General features: G+C 36.6%; 2 protein-coding genes across 2 annotated transcripts in view; both read right to left on the reverse strand.

Annotated features, from left to right (window-relative positions):
- Positions 1–213: 213 nt before the first annotated feature.
- Positions 214–6,632, reverse strand: LOC136236510 (sacsin-like). Its single transcript, XM_066026671.1, has 2 exons — positions 1,731–6,632; positions 214–925 (listed from the first exon to the last, which is right to left on the reverse strand). The coding sequence occupies exons 1-2, from the start codon at positions 6,625–6,627 to the stop codon at positions 312–314; spliced, it is 5,511 nt and encodes a 1,836-aa protein (XP_065882743.1). The 5' UTR covers positions 6,628–6,632; the 3' UTR covers positions 214–311.
- Positions 6,633–6,814: 182 nt separating this feature from the next.
- Positions 6,815–26,525, reverse strand: part of LOC136236753 (sacsin-like) — a 33,287-nt gene continuing 13,576 nt past the window's right edge. Inside the window, exons 5-8 of the mRNA XM_066026995.1 lie at positions 20,671–20,929; positions 16,488–16,574; positions 7,002–14,969; positions 6,815–6,861 (exon numbers count right to left, since the gene is read on the reverse strand). Of these exons, the coding sequence (XP_065883067.1) occupies positions 6,815–6,861; positions 7,002–14,969; positions 16,488–16,574; positions 20,671–20,929 (8,361 nt within the window). The remainder of the gene's footprint in view (positions 6,862–7,001; positions 14,970–16,487; positions 16,575–20,670; positions 20,930–26,525) is intronic.

Raw genomic sequence — 26,525 nt, forward strand, 5'->3', positions numbered from 1 at the left:
AGTTAAAGACAAAAATGATAAATTTTCTGTACAAAAATGGCAGTAAATTAAAGGTCACCAAAGGTCAAATCAGCGATGGCATTATATCTAAAAATACATGTATTGAGGAGTACTGTTTATGTGGAAAGTTTCACGGCTTTATGAACAATTTTTTGGTTGTGCCGCTATACTAATATGAAACTTTACAGATCCACCTATTCTGTTCCACTGAGACTTTATTGCAGAACTTAATAATTACACAATTGACATGCAATTACACACATACAATAAAACTGAGCACCTAAATTAAACACAAAATAAAAATATAACAATTAGCTATGGGTAGTTGTGTATGTTATAATGTAAGCAGGATATGCCAAATTGTTCTCATAAGTTATGTAAATCATTGATCCACCTGACTGGCCACAAACTGAGTCATATCTGTGTTGGATACTTCCCACTTGTCCTGCTGTAGCATCACGTAGTGGAGGCTTAGTAAATCTCTGTGGAGGAGAAAAGTAGCTAATTCCTGTTAGCACTCGGGCCAAAAACAGTTTCTTTAGGTTGCCTTGGTGATAGGCATATCCATTAGAGTAAGAAGCATCCACAGCAAAGTAGTTGCCTTTTCCCCACATGCCATCCCTACTAAGTCGCATGTCAAAACTATCATCACCTTCATAAATCTCTTTAGGATTGGTTTGTGATGTCCCATGAAAGAGTATCTTTTCACCACGTGGGACACTTTTATCTTCCATACTCTTAGCTCTCATCAAGTATTTCTTCCACAATACATAATTCTGTATTCTTTCAATTGTCCTTATTTCTACATTTGGTAAAGTTTGAAACAACTGATGGGAAATTCTCCAAAACTCCTCCCCATTAGTATTATCATCTAATGTAAATAATTTCAAATCTGTATCCTGCTTTTCCCACTCTTCGGGCAGTACTATAGTATGTAAATACCAATACGTGCAAGTATACAACAAAATGTGACATGCAGATATTATATACATATCGGAGAGTGTACAATATAGGCCATAAAAATATGACAATGCTTTATGTTACAGGACTGTACAAGACTAAATGTTAATAATGACTGTCTATGCCTAAACAAACTATAATTAGCACTAAAACTTAGTAAAATTCCATGAGTTGTCAGCTATATTCATGCACAGTCTTATTCACAGTCTAATCTTTGTCTACTACTGCTGCTCTGCATGCTTTTCTAGGTTCTAACTAGAACTTTGTAAAGATCAATTTTACTTTACAATGGCTGGGTTAGGCAGAACTGGCCAATAGGTAATAACTAATTGGTGAAAATAGGATGTTACATAATTTCATGACTGTGCAAGTACATAACTATAGCAATGTTTGCTCTAGGTCATGTGCTTGCTAGTGTACCACAGGCTAATGTGGAAAAGACACTTGAATAGTCCAGATAGTCTCAAAGTATCTGTTGAACCAATCTGGAAAATCAGGACACCTTGATAATCCAGATACTTTTGGTGGTTATCATGAGTAATAATCCTCAAATGTGTGTACATGCAAGTGAAATATCTAATCCACCTGCTTAGTAGGAGATTTAGTACAAAGCAAATGAAACAGATATGTTTTAATGTATTGTCATTATGTTTTAATTGCTAGTGAATTTCATAATTCCTCAGATACAATACTCATTGAGAACATGTATATTCGTTACAGTTTTTACAATATTGTGACACTCATACAGACAGGTTATGTATACTACTTACAATCAGGGTCCAGGTAAGTTGTTGTTGGTAGAAGTGGCAGCAAAGAAGGCTGAGATGGTAGTTTGTCTTTGAAGCACTGAATACTGCAGACTTTAGCAAACACTTCCTGAGCAGCAGCTAAAACATGTCGTGTATCCAGTTCAGAAGAAACAACACAAGAAGTTCCAGCAGGAACATAAGAAGCAGAATATTGACACCTAATGGTATGATTGCTAACTTGATGAACGAAGTCTCTTAACCCTGCTAATGGCCAGTACTTGGAAGAACTTAGTTGATCATAAAGAGCAATCAAACTTAAGTCTTTTTGGCTGGTCAAAGTGGGTTCACATGTAGCAAGATATGTAGCTTTGAGACATTTTTCTACAACTTCATGACTCAAAAAACAAATCAATGCACTATTATTGTCACTATTCTCCACAATGCTTGTAAATTCAACATAATGTGTAGCTGCGTTAAAATCTGCAATGGCCTGTTTTAGGTAAACTAAAGCACTTTTAAAATTACTTTGGGGTGGCAGTGGAGCTGCATTAGTAGCTGCAGCAGGTATTCTCTGGTTCCATACACTGACAGGAGCTGGTCTCCAAGGACGGACATGACTACAGTATCCACTGGGAGTTCCAAACAAACTGCTGTGGGTAGGAGTGGAATGAATCACAGGTAGGCTAAATGCATTAGTAAAAGTTGGCATGCCAGATGGTGGTGGCTGTGTTACATTAGGCTGTGTAGTCTGGTGTGTAGTACTGCTTTGTGAGTTGCGCAGAGTTTGTGCACCAGGCACACTAGCTGCTAACTGTCTGTGAGGCTTCCTAAAGTAACTAGTTTGTCTTCTCTGTACATACAACAAACTTAAATCATCATCATTGATAAGATCAGTTTCAGAGAATTCTCTATTAGCAAATGGATTATCGAATCCTACAGCAACCTCATCATCATTATCACCACCATCATTGGAAATGTCCTCTGAACCACCATCTGTGTATATGCACATATCTTCCATTAGCTCAGCAAGTTCATTGCATTCTTCTTCACCAACAGTTGATGCAATAAACTGTTCCTGTGCACCAAAATACTGCAGTGAAATTTTATTAAACAAATCTGGTGCTTTGTTGCATTTAACAAAATAGAAATGTGCCTGAAAAAACAAACGTTTAAATATGATGCTAACTTGATGGTTAGACACAGTTTTAAGTGACAATATAATTTGTTTCAGAAGAACAACAAGATCACCAACAGGATCATGTTCCAAATGATATAGCAGTAGTCCTGTACAATCTGTCGTTCTATTATCATCACTTATCCAGTTGGTAAAAAACGAAGGTTGAAGGAATTTGCTGATCAGAATTGGTGATGTCTTAATCTTCCCACCATCATTATTATCACTAGTACTGATGGTAATAGATTTAGTAGCAATGTTAGTCACAGTCTTTGATTTCACTGCATCGACCTTCGCTGGGAGCATCTTACCATCACCACTCCAATATTTAACACTCTCTCCAATATTGTAGTTTACAGCTATCAACAAATCACAGATGGTGGGTGTTATCTCTTCTCCTACAGAAGTAAGTTTAACTGCAGCTCTTGTGGCAACTGCATATGTTTTAACTTGACACTTATCTAAAGTTGATTCAATGTCTAAATGACTAGGACACTTGATCATTGCTTCCAAATGAGACACGTTTTGTATTATTCCACCCAGATATCTGTTAAGGTTTTGTGTTATTTCTTTAACTACACTATCCTTGTCCTCATGATGAGGTGATATGCAAAGTGAAGGATCGTGATCTGTATGCTCTATTATTGCACAAAAAACTGTATCAGAGGATCCTTGTATGATTAAGCCATTGCTTACATGTTTAAGATTTGTTTTGATTTCATAATAGCAAAACAATTGTAAGTTACTTAGTTTGTCAGGTAGTGAAATTTCCCTTTCAGTCAGTTCTGTGTTTTTCTGATGATGGATGATTCTTAATACTCCTAACTTAAACTGCTCTGATTGCAAAAGTCTTTCAAGGCTAACTACAAATGTACAGCCATGATTTTGTCCTCTCTCACTGGCAATCCGCTCTTCCCTGCAATGATTATCAAGAGATTGTACATCATCATCTAGCTCCTCCACCACCAAATTGCTTAGTAGTTTCACCCCCAACGATTGTGGTAAAGTGATTCCCCCATATCTACCTTGGAGTTTCATCATGTACCTGTATGTTTGAGCATCCTTAAGTCGTTTGCTATACCAAGGTACATCATCATATACAAGTTGACTAGCAGGACACAATTCAAGATGTTTATCAAGTAGGTACACTTCTGCAGGATTAAAATCATCTGGAACTGACTCAGTTGCTTCTTCACTGTGCAAAGATTCAATAAGACAATGATTTGCTTGGATTGCTAATTCTAAATATTTTGAATTTTTACTAAGTTTGTTTTTAGAGATGACAAACTTTAAGTAGATCTTCTGTAAAATGTTTGTGTAATGGAAACTATTAGGTTCATCAGAAATGCCAAGGGCAGCAATAACGTTTTGACATTCCAGCATATCATCAGGTATTTTACACAAATAAGGGAACATGGATGGAAACTGACCTTTCTTCACAACACAATTACCATTAACCACAGAATAGATTAAGCAGCTTTCTACAAATATACATTCTTTATTTTTCAGTCGAAACGGTTCATCTTGAGTTGCAGTTTTCTCTAGATAAACATAATGGTCTTCAAAAAGTTTCTGTAAGAAAACTGTTATTGGGACTTGTTGGTGTCTACTAGACTGAACCAATGATTGTGCTACTTTTGACAATTCCAACAAGTTTTCAATTACTGTACTGCAAGAAGGAGGGTGTGTGATGCCCAGAGCTTCAACATACTTGCATAAATGGTTGTTTTTACTTAAGTCAAAATGATTTGTAATAACATTGTTTTTCAAAAATGTCACATTACCAAAAGTAGCAAAACAACCATCACTAAAACTAGTCCACAGTTTTGCAATATACTTCTTTGGAAAATTTTCTGATATGATGTCATCATTCTTGTAAACAGGAACAAATACAACTTTTGAAATATTCTTACAAAACAATAAGGCTGCTTCATCTACCCCATCCTCACCACCACTTTGGACAGATTTGATAAGTTTTGAACATATAAATTCTAAAACTGCAACAGATTTATCATAAATGCACTGCTCCATAACTTCTACAACAATTTCTTGTTCTATACATTTCACTATAGCAAATAATCCTTCCCATGATACGTCCTTTTGAAGCCCAAGTTGATGGAGGATAGTAAGTAGCTCTGGCTTGCACCATTCTTTTGGTGGAAATTTTTGGCTAAAGAAAATTTTGAAGAGTGTTTCTTTTGAATTTGGATCAAAAAATTCCCAGACAAAACAGAACTTATTTTCAGCAGCAACATAAATGAACCTGGTGCGTTTTAAAGCATCACACAATTCTGTTGACAAATTACGAGAAAACAAAAAAGTTACATGCACGATTATGGCTTTTGTAGTCATTTTGTGCAAGTTTGGTATAACTACATCTAAGTAAAATTTTGCAATATCATAACACTGGATTCCCAAACATTTGTAGATTATATTGTATACTGGCAAAGGTTTTAATAATAGCATTGATGAATTGGTCATCACTTCAGTCAACCCCACTTCAGGTATCCAAGGAATAAGATAAGTACTATGCAATGTTGTTATGGCATACAGTTCATCAGTGATTGCCTCAAACATTGGTAGTTTACATACAAAACTCCTAACAGTAGGTAATAAGGAACTATCAGATATAGCATACAAAAGATAATTCAAGCTTTTCCTTAGATCATGATCCAATGGAACCAGTTGTGTTAAATCATTCATTTCAATACATTTCAAAATATCATCTCCAATTCTGCAGTCTGCTAATACTTTGTTCAGAGCATTGGTATAATTGTCAAATGTCATATTGCACTGCAGTATGCTGAAGTCTAATACTGGGAAACCGAAATGTTTCATGATGTTCTTTACAGGACTATCACTTTCAAGTGATAACACCATTTTTGCTTTACAGACTGGTACTAGTGTTTCGTTAGATGCTGGTATAATGGGTTTGTACAAAAATTTATTTAAATATGGAACAAATTGATTAGTTGTTGGTCTAACAAATGCAATATAATCATCTAAGTACTTCCAATGTCTGACAATTTGGGAATGATCTTCTTGGCAGTCTTCAATCTTTTTAGGAACTAAACAGTCTTTTAATTGTGTATTTACACACACATAGTTGATTTCTGGAATAGCCATGTAATATCCTTTATTGATTAAGAAGTTAGAAATATGTTCATCCTGCTCGAATTTAGAATGAATAAACTTTTTTGGTCTATGAGGAAGCAGTGGAGCATAGTGACTGCCATAGAATATGGGGGCCAATTTTTGTACATCACCATCACTGGTTAATAAGAGTGGAACACCATCTATAGCATCACAACCTTCTTTAGTTGATATACAGTATCTCAATAGCAACATAATATTCTTTGCTATGCTGTCCTTATGCTGTTGCAGGTATAATGACTTGAGTACCTTGATAAAAAACACTGGATCTATCATAGTATCATATGTTAAATTACATTTCAGTGCTGCCTTGCTGATTTCTGAATAAATTGCCACTGGTGCTTTAGTTAAGTTAACTCCAAACTTAATCAGAAGTTCACATAATTGTCCCTCAGATCTGCAGATCTCAGCATCCTTTTTTTCTAAACACACCATCTTTTGATCACTCAAAGTAAAGAAGTATCCACAATCTTGGCCTCTAACTGGCAGCCATGACCAACTATCTGTGAAGCTGTCTTTCTGTAGAATTGATAAATTATCCTCAAAAATTTTACAATACACCATTGTGTCTAAGTTATACAAATGCATCATGCCACTTTGATTATATTCTGTAGGAAATTTGCTATAATAATACCAGTCCATTCTTTTATCATTGAGAAATCTCTTGCAGGAAAGCAAAGCATTGACATATGCACTACACACAATAGACTGTGTTAAGCAACAATTCCAGTTAGACAGAGATGGTTGATTTGCAACAACATCAAGATGCTTTCTAGAGTCATCCACCAAAAAACTTCCATTGATGTGCACTGGCATGTATGACTTCTGTGGCAATGGCAATGAACAATACAACCAATAAGGAGCATCCCTCTCTACACTACTGTGCAACTGTATTGCAACACCTCCTTTCGGAATTAAACCCCGTGAAATAGCAGCCATCAGTGTGCTTAAAGGAATTTTATTACTTCCAAAATGCTGGCTAATAAGCCACAATGATGTGGTGTGGTAAGGAGTGTGTTTATCTGACATTGGATCTATCCTGTGTTTTATTGTTTCAATTTCCAATTGATAATTCCAAGATATTTCATTGAGGGAAGCATTATCTTTCAATGTACCCCCACCTCCTTCATTGTCTGTTGACACTTCATTGCTCTGACTACTGTCATTTACTGTTTTGGTGATCTCTTTAAGTATTCTGATTTCTTGTTTAACTAGTGCAGCATTTTCCTTGCACGTAGAAACACCATTGTTTGACAAAGAAGCAGATGTACTGAAATGATGAACGCAAGTGCTATTTTCCATTATTTCAAAAGCTGAAATACTTTTGATATTGCTAAGAAAAAGAACAAGATCTTCAGCACTATTTGCCAAAGTTTTAAATAACTTTTTCATTTCCATAGAATTCATTTTAAATCCATCTTTCAGTTCACTTCTATAGGTAAAAAGGGACCTAGTAAATGGTAGTCTAAATACTACGCAACCATTTGAAAAGTCAGCTTGGATATCACTTAAACAATTTTCACAAAGCTTGCTCATCTGAACAAACACATCACCATAAAATGGTTCAAATTCTTTGGAAAACAGCTGTAATATAGCATGAGAATTAACTTCAAATTGCCTACTATGCATAGACCTTTTATGGTGACCAGGTATGTACAGTCCACCAGGATCCACGATACAGTAATTCTCAGGCACTCCTCTACTACCATAGGATACAAACGTTAGGCAGTCAGTCACATGATATGCTATATTAAGCCCAATACCAAACCCCTCAAGTGTAAACTCTTCTCCTTCTTGCCCTAATTTTGTTATTCTATCTATATCTTCCTCTGACATTTTCCTATTGTTGTATACCAGCAATGAAGGACACTGGTGTATACTTTTCCATTCTGGTTCTCTGCTAAACAGTTTATCATCTTGGGGGTTGAATTTACGATGGTCCAGAATAAACACTATTTCTGAAGCACCAGCATCATCAGCATTTTGAATGAACTCTTTAAAAATTGATTCATCATGAGGATATTTTCTGAGTATTGAGTTAAGACGGTCACACAAATCTTCACTCTGACCGTAGTCAGTACCATCAAGAAAATTACTTACAGATATTTTATTCAGAATAGAATTGAGAGCAGATGGTATTCCTAAAGATTTGGCTAGCTCCCCACTGAAAGTAGGATGCAACCAAGAAGTACCTGCTTCAAAATGTTTACTCAATATTTCAGATTTTGTTAAGTTTGGCAAATCAACAGTCTCTCTATATGCTAACTTGTTTGCTGGTCTCATAAAGCCATCTTCATTGGGTAGATAAAGAACACTATAGCATTCATTTGGATGGTGAAGAAACTGTTTTAAATTTTGTGCCAAATTAAACACGAATTGCACATGTTCTCCTGTTAACTTTTTATTTGGAGTATATGATTGGTAAACTTCTCCCAGCAGTCTCAATATTTTAGTTTTGTCTAATTCATTTAACAGACCTAATTTAAGAAACAGTTCCTTATATTTCTTGTTTTCATCAGATAGATCATACAGATAAGGGTGTCCACAAACAATTCCACTATATAGCACAACCTGGCTGATAGCAAGAAACTCATCATTTTGCCATATAAATGGCAATCCTTTTAAGCTTTTAAATACACTTGTGGAAAATTCATGTTGACCAGCTTCACAAAGACATTTATACACTGCAGGACAACAATTGTTTAGCATCTCAGTATCAATATCATTGACTGGATTCTGTTTTACATGTTCCACTAACTGAACAAGATGGGTCACTACAAACTTAATTGTGGGTTGTTTGCTGTCAATTCTCAATATATTCAGACTATTGGCTATTGTTGAATTGCTGACTGAATCAAATGACATTACAACTGGAGCTTGTGTAAATACCAAATTCATTTGTGAATAGCCAAAGACATCCTTTGGACATTGAAACAATGATGGGGGCTTGTACCATGGAAGCGACAATCCTTGAGGGCATTTAGACACAGGAACAAATGGAACACTTTGTAATGTGCTGTATAACTCATGGTTGCGTCTATCATGAAAACTACCATAGCCATGAACATGTGATATGTACATTAACACTTGTTTAGAGCGTTGTATAGCTGCCTCTTCATCAGAGATCTTCTTCACACTTAAAGCTTTGTCTTTCAACTTGTCCATAGTAAACTCATAATCTGACATCCCCAATCTTTTCAAAACACTTACTACTCTATCATCAATCATATATGTGTCCATTGGAAAGCACTCGTCACTATCACAATACAATGGAGCAAGATGTGATTTTGGATTAATCAAATCAACAGGTCTCTTCAAACTTCCAAATGGTTTTGTTGGTATGCTAGGAATTTGCGTAAGAAGCTTTTTAGCCCAATGAGCATGAAATGAACTATCCAGATATAGCAATAAAGTGATAATCTGTTTGTCTCTGGTTTCAGCTGGCAGAGTAGCAATATGAGGGATCAATACTTTGACACAAAAATCTTCATAAGTAATTTTAGGGACTGATTCCTCCAAAATGGATTTGATATTGTAAGGTATATCAACAACTGGATACTTGTGTTTGAGCAAAAGAGACACTATTTCATTCCTGATCTCTGGTTGAGGATTATGATTAAACACATGACTATATAAATATGCATTTTTAGGAGATAGCCACTTTCCTCCATTGACATCCGACCATAGGATCAGCTTGTCAGTAAGATGAATATTTTTCTTAATTTCATGGAATAGAGTTTTGCTAATTTCATTATGGCTACTTTCTGAAGTAGACCATAGAGAGTAATAAGCAGCAAGAAATTCCTTTTTGTCTGGTTCACTAACAGCAGAAAGTGAACACAATTCTGTTAATGCAACAATTGTGTTCACAAAACAATTATACAAAGCATCACTAATGACAGCTGAATTCCACTCAGTCAGTCTACCAGAACTATCTTTCTTTAACCAGCGTCTGTCTTTGCTGATATCAAAATATCCACTGCAATAGAATTTCAAGTTACACTGTATTGGTAGCGGTAAAAAGCAAAATAACTTTCCATCAGATATCTGAGGATGAATGAAGGAACTGGATTTATTTAATTTCACTCCTATTTCAGCTAGTGGGCAAAGACCATTTGATTTGCCATCACCTGACTGAGCTAACCTTTTACTTTTATCAGTACCCAAACAGGATGTGACCATCCAGTGATGTTCATATTTACCTTGAGTAGCAACACCCTCAACTTTAAATACCTTTTTCTGATGGGATTTGGAGCTGACAAGTCCTAGTCTGAACTGCTCAATTAAGGTTGGTCCTACAGTAACTGCAGAATTTGGATCAAGTGTTTTAGTAACTGATAAAACACATTTCATATTTTCAACACTAGAATTGGCCTCCAATTCATACAATGACACTTCCTTAACGTGTTGTAAAAACAGAAGTAGTTCTGGAGCTGATTCTTTTAATGTATTGCACAACCGTTCTACTCTAAGTTTATCATATACCATTGGTGAAATTTTGCTTTTGGCAGCAGTGTTGTAGTTCCTGAAAGGAAATCTAAACAATGTACCATTGTAGCCTTTGTTCACTTTGGTCAGGTCAAAGTCAAACATACCAATGTAAGGCATAAACTGGTCTCTAAACTCATCAAGATCACCAAAATTTTCCTTTAAATCTATCTGCATTCCGGGTTCACCTGAGCTTACCCTGCCACCCAAATAGCTTGTGTGAGGATCAAAGACAGTGAAATAGTTATGAGTAATGAAACTTGGTACATCAGTTAAGTGATAGATAGAACAAAATCCTATTCCAAATCTACCAATTTTTGTTGGGTCAGACTTCTTAGATCCACCTGCTAAATCACAAATGTTCTCTAAATCACTAGAAGTGAATACAGCATTGTTATAAGCTAGCAGTGCTGGTCCTTGCCAGGGCTTCATTTCCGGTTCTAGGAGTGAATTACAGGGATGTTGTCGCCAGTCGATCAAAAATTTCACTTCAGTAGCACGAGCATCATCAGCATTTTGGATCAATTCCTTGAACACATCAACATCAGAGCCATAATCCTCAATAGCTTCATTGAGGCGGCTAGTCACTGACTGATGTGGTCCCTTCTGGATGTATTTCAGACCAAGTTTCCTCGAAGGAGCTAATCTCTGACCTAGAGGAACTACTTTGAAAAATTTCGCTCTCTCTAAGGGTATTTCTGGATGAACAAATGTGTAGTTTTTCTTCTTCATTTGCTCCCCAGACCAATATCGATCGTTGTAGGTACAATCCTTAGGAGGAAGAAGCCGTCGATTTTCAGTAGGCAGTAGAACTTCCATGTTTTCCTTACCAGCTTGATGTATCCACTGTAAAATATGCAAAACAATTCTCAAGTGCCTATCATCAAGGGTGTATCCACGGAAAAAACTTTTAGTCTCTGAAAAGGCCTTACTGACAACACTTTCAGCAAAGTTTGCTGGAACTCCCAATGAGAGAAACATTCCATGATATTCCTTCAACTGAGGTATCAGAGATAAAGTATAATAATATGGACTCAAATCCAAATTGTCAATGGGATATACAGCACACTTTTCAGCAGATACAAACTTACATTCTGCTTCAATCCAAATCCATTTAGATGGAAGATTACTTTGATTGCCTGTTAGCATTTTTTGCTCTTCCAAATGGAGGTGATCATAAATGAGATAAACAATTTTTGAAATTTCACGAGAAGGTATGGAAACTTTACTTAGGGCAGTTAGTTGTGAAAATAAATCAGACATATATAATGACTTCATCATACCAGCTAAAGACTGACATTCTACTTGCATATAGTGTTCATGCAGAACTGGTGCAATACTGCCGACCAGTAATTTACAATGCACTGGGTACATGTTTCTTGGAGAATAAGCTGTTTTCTCTTCTCCATACCATCTCAGTTGTCTGGGATAGTCACGATCAGGAGGCCTTGGACTAGCAAATAAAAAAGGAATATCTGTAAGAATCTCTAACAGTTCGCTATCAGGATTAGAAATCTCTCTAAGTAAGTATACAATCATAAAAGATCTGTTAAAAATTTGGGTCACGTTAGTTCTACACAAAGCAGACACAGTTGAAGCTCGTTCAATCAGTAACTGAGAAAGACACTTCATATCAGATGAGACAATGTTCCATGTCTTCAAACCTAATCTTCTAAGTATTGCAAAATAGTCCCTGTATTCAGAAGATGGCATGCAGTCTTCTTGTGGATCAAACAGATATTGAAATTTAGGGTCATCAGGGTCATACAATTCAGAAGGTTTAGCTAGCTGCTTTGATGTTCCTCTAGGAACAAACTTGCAAGAATGCAAATGATTTGACAGTGTCTGGTCTATTTGAGAGCCTAAAATCCACTTCATAAGGCCATTAGTATTGTTCACATTGCCATTTAGGGCAAATGGTATTATATGTGTTATGCATAATTCTGTAAAGGTAGGCTGAGGGCAACCTAACAGCTTCAATAGACCACACTCTGACAATGATCTATAGTGAATGATATTTGGTGGGTATTGCAGCAATGGTGGAAGTTGCATCCCTTCAGTAAGTAATATCCATTCTGTGGTGTTCAGGGCTACAAATTTTTGCCTGTTATTAGCAGGGTTAAATAGTGGCAACTGTCTTATAGCATTCACTTCTGTTATAGACAAACTTGTTTTGTTTGTCAAAGAGATATATTTCAGAAACCCTACCTTGTCACCAGGCAGTTGATTCTCAACACATCTTGTAATGTTCCTAATATCAGTAGAACTACCCAGGACTTTAATAATTGATTTGGGAGATATTGGATTAAATTTGCTTTTGATCTGTGACTGCATGAAAACAAAACGTGTTTCATGCACCACTGTAAACCCTATCCTCTCAACAAAGGAAGGAAGAAAATTAGGAACCTCCTGCTCATATAAAAAGCAAGTGCTGCAATGAGAAAGAGGAAACAAATTTATGATTGATGGTGTGGGTGACATATCTAAACATTCTTTAGGAAATATTGACAAGGTCAAGATATTATCTATGCCAATATGTTTAAAAAGTGCAACATTAAGCCATTCCCAAAGATTTAATAGCCACTGAAGAGGAGGATGGCGATTTGCATTTGGTATCCACTGTACTTCATCACCATTGGAATTGGTCCATTTTCTCATGGACATTGGAATAAGTTCAGAACAAACTACTTTAGCATCTGCCATTTTCAACTGATACAGGTTTAACCCAATCACTACCTTCAACTGTTTTAATACATCTAAAGGAAGTTCATTCCACAACAACTGGTCTGTGATTTCCTGGAGAAAAGAAACACATTTCTTATCAGCAAGCATGCAGATGCAATCTTGTTGAGAAAATGGCTTTGGTAAAGCTCCAGCCTTTTCCACTGGCAACAATGAAATATTTAACAGTTCATGACAGTTTGTTGATGACACATCACTCAGTACATAAGCAAGTAGTGAGGAGCATTTTACTTTATCAACTACAATACTTTGCACCTGACTGATAGCAGCATTCCTTAAGCAGTTTCGAACCACACTAGGAGAAATCTCTCTGGACTGAAGTTTGGCTCTTAATGGCTGAATATTTCTAATAACTTGTGTGACTGCTATTGGAAGAATAACAAGTGGTTGATTAAGAGCAATTAAGGTTTCAACAATAACCTCTGAAACATCAGATTCAACATCAGAGAAGGTCCCTGGTAAATACAGAGCAGATAAAAGACTTATTCTTTGACCTCCACTAGCAGCAGTCCATGCTACCTTTAAGTCATTATTCACTAACAATGTGATAACCTGCTCAACAAGAGTTAACCACATGGAGTGACCACCTGAACTTTGTGATAACAGAGGCCACAGACAGTACGGATCTAACATCTCATGTGAATTTTTATACAAAACAGGGAAATTTGCATACTCAATTAGAGCACTCCTGCATGCTAACAGAATTGCATACAGTGGAGTAATCAGGTCATCAACAAGTGCTTTGTTAAACTGTGCTTCTTCCCCTTGTTCATCATGTGATGGCCACTTTATACTGCGACGATTGTCAGCAACAGAAAAGTAGCCATGAATGCAAACAGGCAAACCAATTTTAGAAGGCAAGGGAAGAAAGCAAAAAGCATGACCAGGGATATCAGGTGGTTTATCAAATTCCCAAGGAATTTTCTTCTTAAATCTTGAAAGCAAAGTAAGAAAGTTAGTAACACTTCTGTCACAAACATCAAGATTTTTACTGCTAACAGATGTTGAGCATTCAGGTATTTGCAGAAGTGATGGTAGTTGAGCTGCTACTCCTACCCATGGAATGACCTTTAGTTTTTTTGAAAGTGACTGTAGCTTGTCACAATTCATTCCAGCAATGCAATTCATCACTAGCCAGTTGTACCTACCTTCCTTAGGTACAGTCTCCATAAAGTGGTTCTCAAATGTAATGGGTACTGAATTTATGTGGCAGAACATATCAGTACGTCTTTCCCAATTTTCTGCACTTTGAGTGCATTTATTCCTACCTTGCTGTACTGCAGAGACATTGCTGTGATCAACACGTATTTGGTACAGAAGCTTCTCTTGACCTGTGTATATATCATAACGGTACAAACCAATGCTTGAAATGTTCTTCAGAAACAGCAACAAAAATGGACCATCTTCAACCAGAGACTTGAAAAGTTTTGTAACCACCACCTCAGAATTAAGTAGCGAATCTGAAATATCTGAGGGACAATTACGTAAAGGAAAGCGAAATATTGCTCCTTTGTATTGGTCCTGTTCTGGTGAATATCCAAATAATCCCTTGAAGCAACTCACACTGCCAGTGTACCTTCTAAAATCTTTCAAGTACAACCAGTCACCAGTTTTAAGAGAACCATCTTTATCTTTTTTATTAATATAAACTCGATGTGGATCAAGAACTGCAATTGTGTCATTGCTGAGGATGAATGGCAAATCTGTAAATCAAAGAAATACATAAAAATGAGCTCAATGATATGCAGAATATTACAAATTTACATAAAGAAAGGTATACTAAGAGTGATTCATGATCACTTATTACAGTTATTAGAAATGTAACCCAGAACAGAGCCCAGCTATGAAAAAGAGTGCAGCCTTCTAAAAATGGTGTGAAAAGATGTGATATCAAAGATGGTAGTCAAGAAATGGCTGAAATGGCTCCTTTTCACATCTGGGCTGTTTTGGATTAGCATTTGTATATATAGCTATTTGTCTATATTTTCCCTACAGGTGAAATAGATTTTAAAATACATTTGTCGCTACTATATATTTTGAAATATTACATGTAGCTACATAGTTGCTAAACATTACATGTAGGATATCTGGTACATGCATGTAGTTGGTTTTTGTGTAATAACCCATTGATAATTAAATGATTTCCATTAGATTATTGAAGTTACCTGACACATGCAAGAAATCCAATTAGTTAAAATCAAGCTCTTCGTTTTATCGTCCAAAGTGACTACAGTCTTCGTTATAACGGAGTATGTCGCACCCGTTCAAGCGAGATAGACAACCTGACATCTCCCCACCAGCCAAGGAGGGCAAAACCATTCACTACGCGTGTGTTTCGTGCAGCGAGAACGTTGAAAATGACTGTATCAGTTGTGACTGGTGTGGACAGTGGAAGCACAGCAAATGTGCCGGCTTAACTGAAGATGAACTGAAGGTACTTTTTAACATAAACTCGCGTGTCAAGTTTTTCTGTAAACTTTGTCAGCCAAAAGTTGAAGTGGCATTTAAATTTTTTGATGACATTCAGGAAAAACAGAACTCAATAGCTGCAAAGATGAATGTTATAGAAGAGAAGTTGACTAAATCTGTAGCTGCATGACCTTAATTCACACGATTTGAACAGTTTAACAAACAACTCACAGCTGCTGCCACCCAGCCAACAGCCTTGCAAAGCAAGAGCAAGGGAACACAAATGTCAACAGTAACCCCCATAGAATTCAAGTGGTACATACAATCAGCCTGCACCTATTAGCAAATTTACTGTGTCAAATAATTTTACAGACGTAAATTCAATGTTGTGGTGTATGGTATCAAAGAAAGTCCTACTGGCACCCCAAGAAGTAATCGTACCAAGTCAGACATTGATTCCTGTGTTAACATCCTGAACAAAGCTAATGGTGACATTAGTGATCTTTCTATTAGGGACTGCTTGCGTCTGGGAAAGTTTAATTCATCTAGAACCAAACCAAGACCTCTACTAGTGAAACTATCCCGTGCTTTTGATGTAGCCACTGTCTTATCCAATAGATCTAAAATCCCTGAAGGCATACAAATCAAACCTGATATGAATAAAGAAGAAAAACTAAGAGAGCAAGTATTACTAAAGGAGCGTTGGAGCTTGATTTGTTCCGGAACCGACAAAAAACACATTAAAATTCGTCGTGCCAAACTCTATGTTAAAGGCCAAATTTATGGTGAAGTCATTAATTCAACTTTCATACCTAATCCCAGAATTGAATCGTTAAATTCTTCCAGCGACAATTCTACTATGGAAGTTGGAGATGGGTCCACATCCAACAATGATACACCTGCATATTATGTCCAACCATTTACCAACAAATATTGGATGTACAGACCCTAAATGTCAAGAATATACTCTTTCCTTCACTGTAAATTTATGGCACTTGGCTAATGTTTTGTAATTATGATTAATATCTGTGTGTTACAATCTTTTGTAGATTTCTGCACAGTACCTATAATAATAATAATAATAGTTTGCATAGGAAGCTTAGTCAGTAGGTGTGACAACAATTGTAGTGAAGCTGATTGCTCTATTGAAGTATCTCAATTGTGTGACTCCTGTGTATATTTGTTTGGTATGTAGCCCAACTAGCTATCAAAGTAAGGATCGCCCAAATGTGATGCATGCCGCCAATACCGCCACCTTTAAAAATCATTCTAGAGAAATAAAACGAGACAAGAATCACCTTTGCAGAATAATATTAGTCCAGTTAACATGAAATACAACATTGAAAACAAGGAAACACTTACTAGTGACCGGAAAAAGATTTTTTCTCTCCAAAACTTGAAATTTTGTCTGTCCAGAGGTCCGACACCATCTGGAATCCCATACAACTCATTCAGAGTCCCTTGGAATACCACATGGAATCAGGAATCTTGCCTAGAAATCTGACTTACGTTTAATTTAGGATACTTCTGGATACTACTACTAATAATGCACATCTGAAACACTTGGTTTGCTACATCTGGAATTATCTTGCCTGATCTTGCCCAAAAACTTGTCCTTGGATTTGCTTAATCAGCTGTCTGTCGTACTCAATGCCTTTAGTTGCTCCGTGAAAGTCACAATGCTTTGATACCGAGTGCTGCTACGCAAGCTGTTATGTAAGCTGTTATGTATCCGAGCCGAGCCATCCGAGAGTCAGTGAGAGAGCCAGAATCAGTGTATTGCAAACGGCCTCAATTACAAGCGAGCAAGTGAGGTGAGGTGTAATTGAGGCCCCAGGTATAATTAGCTTGAAGTAATTAGCTTGAAGTAGCTAGTCCCCGAGCTAGTCTGAGTGAGCCCCAGTCTTCAAGTTAAAGAGTCTGGAATAACCCGAGATCAATCCTTATAGGACTCACTTGAGGAATTATCCCAGTGGAGCCAATCCCGAGCTTGTTGCCCCCTGGATAGCTAGCTATACCAGCTTAGCGAGATACCCCTACCAGGAGTCGAGTGACAGAACAGTGATGGACTGTCAGATCTGCACATTAATGCCTTTCAAAGTTTACTGAATGACACAATTTGATTCAATTGGTGGATTGCAAAGCACATCATTGCAACAAAAGAGGTCACCACTTATCAATAAACAGAAAAGGAACTTACAAATCATTGTTACTATCACTCAAACATTGTATAGACTGTTTGAAATAAATGATGACAGCATGATTTATTTGTACAATTCTGCTTATACTTTAGTTGTAGGTGATGACAGACAGATTATTGCACAGCTATTGAACACAATAAGGACATTACTCTTTCGGTGAATATCATGGATGTTGGAAGCAGTTTGGTGCTGCAGACTGTGGACTTATGCCATTGCCACCTTAACTTGTTTAGCACATGACAAAGACCCATGTATTACTGTGCTTCAGAAAGAAGAGCTATGGCCACATTTACGGGAAATTTTAGAGACTGGAAAAGTCTCTTCCTCCCGGCATCACAAGCATAGGTCCAACACTGAAGTGTTTGAAATTCATTACATATGCCGAATACCAGGTGAATGGTCAAATATGGTGTGCTGTAATGAATGCAACACATAGTTTCATGCAACTTGTGTGGACTATATTGAAGAGCGTGCAGACAGTATCAAAATGTGATACTGTGATCAGTGCACAAAGAAGCAATCTAGCTAGCTAACATCAAGAGTATATAATGTGGGCTCCCACATTATATACTCTTGCTAACATTTATTCACTATATTATTTGCCAAATTTTAATCCCAGCTTATTGCAATTTTTTGCATGCGTTTGAACACTAATATTATTGTAAACATTATAGCTACTTAATGATTGTGCAGAGCCAGGGCAGTTTTCTGGTTCATCCTTGAGTCAGAATGAGACAAGGAATAAGATAAACCTTCTGCAACCACAGTATTCAGTTTGTTGTAGTCAGCCACGTAATTGAAATCTGGAATCCTAATTTTTGGCTTGGAATCTGGAATCTTGGCCTAAATTTCAGAATCCCGTACAAGATTTTTGAAGATTTTTGGTTGGTGTTGGACCCCTCAAGTCTGCCTCACTACCTGTCTCACTGCCTGACCACATTCGCAAGAGGCCAATGAAGCAGCGCATAGCTACCATTTTACTTCACTATAACAAACTCACCAGTGGGATGTGCCTTTTCAAATGTAGGCCCTTTGCACCTTGCCTTTTCTTTTAGCTATGTATCTTTAATCAGGCTGCTCTTCTTCTTCCTTCATCCACGAAATCATACCGAGGTGTTAATTTTCCGTATCAACACTTTCTTTCAGCAGCATATACAGATGCCACATAATTATTTCAGAGCTAGTCCTGGGAAGTACTTTAGTCCCAGCGCTATACTATAAGAGATATATTAGCTAGATATCTGTAAGTCAGTTCGCAATTGGTATCCGGTTTGCGACAGGTTCATGACCACGCCCATCAATTAAAGATATAGGTGGACTAATAGCGACAGAGTACGGAGACCACACCTTCTTAACAACCTAGCTGTTCACAAGATGATCTCACCTCTTATTGGTCTAGCTGGCTGCACACCCCTTGGCTGACTCGAGATATAGCTATACTCTAATACAACAGTCACTTTAATGTAACAGTCACAAGTTGCATTGTAGCTAGCTGTGCTACAACAAAACTAAACAAACTAGTATCTTAATAAATTTTAAAATGAAGTAGGGATCTATGCAATAAAAAGTAGTGAAACAAGAGATGAATGATATTACAGCATAGCTTAGTGGGAAACTCCCTACTTTGGCATGCACATTAGCTATAACAAGTATTTTGCTCAATGCCAAAGTAGGAACTTCTCATTGAGCTATGCTGTAATATGTATCAACATTCATCTCTTGTTTCACTACTTAGATCCCTACTTCATGATCATTTTTTAAATTAATATTTTTTTTAAATTAAATTTTTTTTGTAGTACTCCTGAGCACCAGTTTGGGCATATAGACATGGAGGTCCCTGGTTCGAACCCTGAACAATTTTTTGACATTTTTCATGCATGTGTTTTGGTGACGGTTTTATTAGAGTATCTTGATCACAATTGTTTCACATGTTTGGTTTTTGCTTTACAGTATATTTCCTAAGCTAATACTCTCTAAAAGGACGGTGCTAGGATGATTAGCTTTGAAAATCGGGTTTTCTTGGTTCATGTAAAGTACATACTTGTCTGTTGCATGCCTGAACGTATTGGCTTTCCTTGGTAGCACAATACACTGTTTATAATAAATATAAAGAAAATTGTTTAGCTGGTAAGGTTTAGGTGACCTTATTCAGCAGGTGGTTACACACATTAGGTGAGTTACTGACAAGAAAGTAGGGAATAGCAAACCCCGAATTCACACATTCATGTGCTTATAATTATGTGCTTTAATAATGCTGTAGGATCATTAGTTAATACAATAAAAAGTGCTGAAACGAACAGGTGAACCTTGCAAATTCTTTGAGCACTTTTAGTGATGATCTGTACTAGATTATAAAATCTTTAAATTTTCTTTACATATGTTAGTTAGTATTTTTGGCTATTCCCCTTCATTATCAGAGGAGAGGGAGTTAAAATGTTTAAAAATATGATGTGCTTGATGGATGGTTCTCCTGATCTTAAGTGCATGACTGTCCTAATAAAATACTGCTTTACTCTATTGACATTATTACTTAGAGCTAAACTATTGTTCATTGTAAAGCTTTACCATGTCAACATTTCATGGTAGATGCCATGCAGATCAGAGCCTTAGCAAGGGGATAAAAAGCAGTCTTCATCTGTGTTCAAGTGTAGAGTATAACTTTTTGCAAAATTCAAGTAGCTGGAAAGTGGTCTGGTGAAAACTAATTTATACTTACCACAGCCTTGTGAAAACTTTAGCTACGTTTCAAGTATATGTGTAATTTTAAAATGGGTTCCCTAGAGTAAATACTTACCAGTAATGTGGTGAATAGATATAAATCCTAATCCAAAGCGTCCAACTTTCATTGGGTCAGTATCTTTTAAGTTTTGATGTATTTTTGAGATAGACTCCCAGTCATTTTCAGTGAACTGAGCATTATTCCAGGACAGCAAGGCTGGACCCTGGAACTTTGCCAATCCAGGTAGCCACAATTCATCAGTGCTGTGACGTCGAGGATCAATCATGAATTTAATCTCTGTAGCACCCGCATCATCAGCATTTTGTATTAACTCCTGTTACATAAAACAAAAACAAACTAGATCATTTACCAATGTCATTTTCATTTGCTGCTTTAAAATTTACTATTATTAGGTTTCTTAACTAAGTTTAGTACTTAATAATTGTTATGGTTGGTCAGGTCATGTACAGATAACAACATTGTTGTTTGCAAGTATTTAAAATTGCCAACACACTATCATGTGTCCTACAGCTATATAGTGCTGACATGTGACAAACAACCAAGAAAATGCCATTTTCATGCATCGGTAGCTCAATAGTGTTTGAACAGAAATTAACCAGTTTTGCCATGGAAACTCCTTCGTGGTAGGGCACCTCCTATTTCAAATTTCAGTTCAATTGGTCCAGCCATCATTGAGATATGTATCTTCAAAGTTTGTCTTACGTTTTCTGAAATTTCTTACATATTTTGTTTTTCGCAAAACAACAAAACTTGTGTGTGCTTTAGTTGCCAATTTACTTCAAACCTGAAGGACAGTAAGAGGATAATTCAGCAAATTTACAGTACAATTTTTTGCACAGATTAAATTAAGAAAAAAGGAGTTACACACAATTTCGAAAACTGCAAAAGCTATTTTGTTGTCATGCCTACAGGGTAATAATCTGCTTGACAAAATAACTTCAGAATCAGTCTGTGCATGAAGTAATGATATTGTAGTGCAAACCTTTTGTGTACTGAGAGTATTAGCTAAGGAGATATAAAGCAAAACCAAATATGTGAAACTGGCGCAATTGAGATACTCTAATATATATACATATAAAAGCATGTACAAAAACGTCTGAATTTTTTTCTCCAGGGTTCAAACCAGGAACCTCCACACCTACGTATATGCCTAAACCCTTTACCACTCTACCACAGCTGTCAGTTGCTCATTTCACTTAATTTTAAAAAAGGAAGTTATAGTTTAGTACACTAGAATGTTTTATGATCTTGTAGATTTATCAGTGAAAATTCAATTAGAGTGCTCAGAAAAAAAATGTGTGCTCTATTAGAGTACTACAAAAATGTGCTATATTATGTATGACATACATACAGCAGTGTGTCACGCAGCCAAATACAACCAGTGTAGGCATTTTACAGCTCATTTTATAAAAACAAGAAAATGCTGTTGTCATGTATCTGTAGCTTGATAGTGCCTGAATGTTAATCAACCATTTTTGCTGTGGAAATTTCCTCACGGTAGGGCACCTTTCATTCCAAATTTGAGTTGAATCTACCCAACCATCACTGAGATGCATGCTTTTAATGTTTGATTGTATTTTTCTTCTTAATCTTCTTTTTCAACCAAGTCACCATGTAGAGGGTCAATTCTACAGACAAGTCAGTGTAAAATCACCCTGTAGATCTCACTGTAGATAGTTGTGTAACAAGTCATCCTAATAGCTACATTGTAATCATATTATTCAATTTCAAATTTACACAAGTAGCAGTCCTTTAGTAAAAAAAATGGAAGCCTTGAAGCCATCCATAGGCTGGAGCCTCAAAGCCAATCATAGGCTGGCTTTGAGGCTTGCAATTGTAAAATGATGTGATATCCTTGCCAAAATAGCCAAGCTGTGAAAAAGGGTGCACCCTCCAAAAAGGCCAGTGTGAAAAAGATATGAAATCAAAGGCAGTGGCCAAGAAATGGCTGCAATGATGCTAATTCCAATCATTTTAATGATTTTTAACACAAATAATGAAGCTATCACAAACACATAATATATGCAACACTGAAAGTCTGGTCTCGGTGAACCTGCTACATAGATGGGGATTGCATCAGAACACACGAAGTGTGTTGTACGGCCAAGTACAACCAGTGTTGGCACAATATTAGCTAAGGAGATATACATGCAGCAAAAACCAAACATGTAAAACAAATAGAACAGTCATTGTAAAGTAACATTCCAGAACAATAGAGAAAGATCTATGAATTGTATTCTGATGTAGTAAACTAGAACCTCCATTTATAAGGTGGAAATTAAGTGCAACTGACAGCAGTGACAAGCGGTAAAGGGTTTGGGACAGTGTATAGGTGTGTAGGTCAGCTCTAGACAAGATTTTGACTCTTTTTGTACTCTATGTGCATTTTATTAGAACTGCTTAGAAAAAAATGTGTGCTCTATCAGGACACACGATAGTTAGGCTCCGGCCTATTATGCCCAAAATTTTACCTATTATACTTTTGAACATTGCTCAAAACTTAAGCCTATTATGTTCAAAATTATGCTTTTGAAATCAAGAGTATGCTCTAGAACTGACTGTTTTATTAGAGTATATTATCCTTCCCTGACTGCTGTATTAGAGTAAGTGACTGCTCTATTAGAGTATCTCGATCTTATTTCTGCAAAGTGTGAATAACCAAAAAAGAAACGGTTTAATAAGTGGTTATATTACATGTTTTCAATTATGAAATGCACTAATAATACTATTGGCAGTGAATATTTACTTTCTTTCAGGTGCGCATATTGTGTATTTTAATTAAATTTTCAAAAATCGTCCCTATTATGCTGGCATTATGCTTGATGCTTTTGGTCACCTATTATGCTTTAAATTATTCCGGCATAATCGGCCGGTGCCTAACGATAGTGTGTTGTGCGGCCAAGTACAGCTAGTGCAGATGCGTGACAGACAAGTGTGTATTTTAAAGAAAACACTGTTTTCACACACTCGTAACTCTGTAGTGCCTGAACGGAAATTAACCAATTTCGCTGTGGAAACACACTCAGGGTAGGGCACCTCCTATTCCAAATTTGAGTTGAATCTGCCCAGCCACCACTGAGATATGCACCTTCAAAGTCAGTCTTTATTTTTTATCTTCTGCTTCTTTTTTCATTCCACTCACTATAATTATAACTCACGCATGCATGCTAACTTCAAAGTTGGAGGGCAGTAAGAGCATAATGCAGTACAATTGCAGCACAAGTTTTGCAGAGATTGAATTATGCATTAGAACAACAGAATTATGCGTAATTTAAAAACAATTTAAAAGTGATTTATTGTCACATGTACAGAGTAATCTGCTTAACGGAATTACTTGAATGTACATGAAGCTACTACCATAGTGCAATAGTACAAACCTATTGTGATTTGAAATATTAGCTTATATAAAGCAAAACCAAACATGTAAAAAAGTGCAATTGATAGAGAGAACCATCATTTTTTAAATGAGGAAACATGTAAATACATGCAATATTGATGAGATCTCGGTCTCATGCGATCACAACCAAACTCTAGCTCTGTAAAGAGATCTGTGTGGGCATGACAAGGTTAAACAAACAGACAAATAACAAACAAAAAACTATGTACAAAATAGAAAATTTGTTATACTATTGCATAAACTACGCTGTCCACTCACTGGGCAAAACAATTTTATCTAGGATATGCATGCATGTCTTAGCTGCATCATCAAAAGTCTGTCAAACAGAAGACTTGGTAATGACTGAAGGCTAAGGCTAAGTGAAGTCAACAAAACTCTTGAAATGTTGAATACAGCTGGGTACTCTAACAGTAACTGAGAAGTAAAAAAAAAATAATGTGAGCAAAAATGTTGGGAAAAATCTCTAGGTTTAGGCTTTGAACCAGGGACCTCCACACCTAGCAAGCCCTTACCACTCTGCCACTGTTTCCAGTTGCTCACCTCACTTAATTTCTACCTTATACTAGAAATTAGAATGAGATCTATCAGTATGCGTTGTTATACTAGAATGCAATGTTGATCTATCAGTATGCAATGTTATACTAGAATGAGATCTATCAGTATGCGTTGTATTGAAGTGCTCAGAAAAAATGTGTGCTCTATTAGAGTAGCCACTACAAAACTTATGAAAATAGTGCATTGTGCTGCCAAGTATGGCCGATGCAGGTGAGTGACATACTCGTTTTACGGAACCAAGAAAACACCATTTTCATGTATCTGTAGCTCAATATAGTGCTTGAATCGTAATTAATCAGTGGGAAACTTCTTCAGGTATATAGGGCATCTCCCATGAGTCCAATCTGCCCAGATATCTTAGTGCCTTCAAAATTCAGTTTTTCACAAATACATACAGCCATACAGTCTTCGACGATTTAAAAGGTTTAAAGGCAAGGAAGTGTCAAGGCCAACCATAGGCTGGCTTTGGAACTTGTAATTACTAAAAGAAGTGACATCTGCACAAAAAAAACCAGCCAAGCTGTTGAAATAGGTGTAGCATTAAAAGGCCTGGGTTAAAGAAGTTTTGAAATCAAAAGTGGCGGCTAAGAAATTCTGCTATGACGTTGATGCTAATAATGGCTATATATTAGCATTAACATCATTGCAGCCATTTCTTGGCCGCCACTTTTGATTTCACAACTTTTTTTTAACCCAGGCTTTTTAAGGCTGCATCTTTTGGCTATTTTTGTGTGGATTAGAGTACTACAGACAATTTGCGAAAATATATGGGCTATTATAGTGTAAGTAACTATATACCTTATTTACATGTGTATGCTAGTTAATACCTTTAATATTTGGCCGCCTTCAGGGTATCTTTGCAAAATGCTCTTCACAAGCTTTGTAAGGGGAGGAACTTGTATTCCAATATTCCTTTCCCAATGAACATCTATAATATATAGCTAATAAGCACACATCAAATACAAGGCACTGTTAACACATTGTGTCACAACTGTCATTGACACATACAAGCATAAACCCTACAACCCAGTATCATGGCTGTAAAAAAAGGCGCACTCAACAAAGTAAAATAAAAGAAAAAAACAGCAACTAATAAAAGAACTGTAAAGTTTCAAACTTGATCTTTTATCGTTGACTTGCATTGTGTTCTACATTCAATCTTGTTGCTTTCCTACTAGTAATTTGGGCACCTTTTTCAGAAGAGTAAAAAGGTGGCCAAATTACTAGCCAATTAAGTTTAAAAGGAATGAATTAAAATGCAGCAAGACTGAATAGGCCTTATTCACTGAATTAATTTTGTAGCACTTATAACCCGTTGCGAAGGAGTTGTCCGCCAATGTTCGCCATTTGCAGTACCTTAACCATGGTAACATCACTATTCTCCGCCAAATTCACCATTTGCAGTACCGTAACTATGGTAACATGATAGCAACTGTCGTGCTCGCCCAGTTTTAGAACTCAAAATTACATCCGAAAAGCCATCACCATGGTAAATAGGGATCCTTGTATGGCTTCGCGTGACATCAGATGGCACTTACTGTTCTAAATGAATAAGGTCTATACTGTATTAAGTGACTACTCTATTTGATTCTAATGTTTATTGTGTAATATTATTGATGCCTGGACAGGTTCTGACTAGGTCAGTGTTTAAGTCTGCAACTATTAGACTAGTATATGTGACCGGATTTCACATAACAAGGCTTCCACACACACAAAATCAAACTTACGTTTTTACCAGAAATGGATTGCTGGCCTAATACACTATCATATTCCACACTGTACTTCCTTCAGGACTGGCAAGTCTGGTTTCTGTGGCAGCTTTCTTCCGACCCTGTCAAAGCCACGAGTGAGAGATTGGTGCCATTGAATGGCCATGGCTTTGTGATAATGGTGTGTAGTGAGCTGGGACTTCACAGAGAGCTCACCAATAGTGTTCTCAGTCAATTTGGAGTGATTT

Source organism: Dysidea avara, chromosome 10 (assembly GCF_963678975.1).
Source record: "Dysidea avara chromosome 10, odDysAvar1.4, whole genome shotgun sequence".
Classification (NCBI taxonomy): Eukaryota; Metazoa; Porifera; class Demospongiae; order Dictyoceratida; family Dysideidae; genus Dysidea; species Dysidea avara.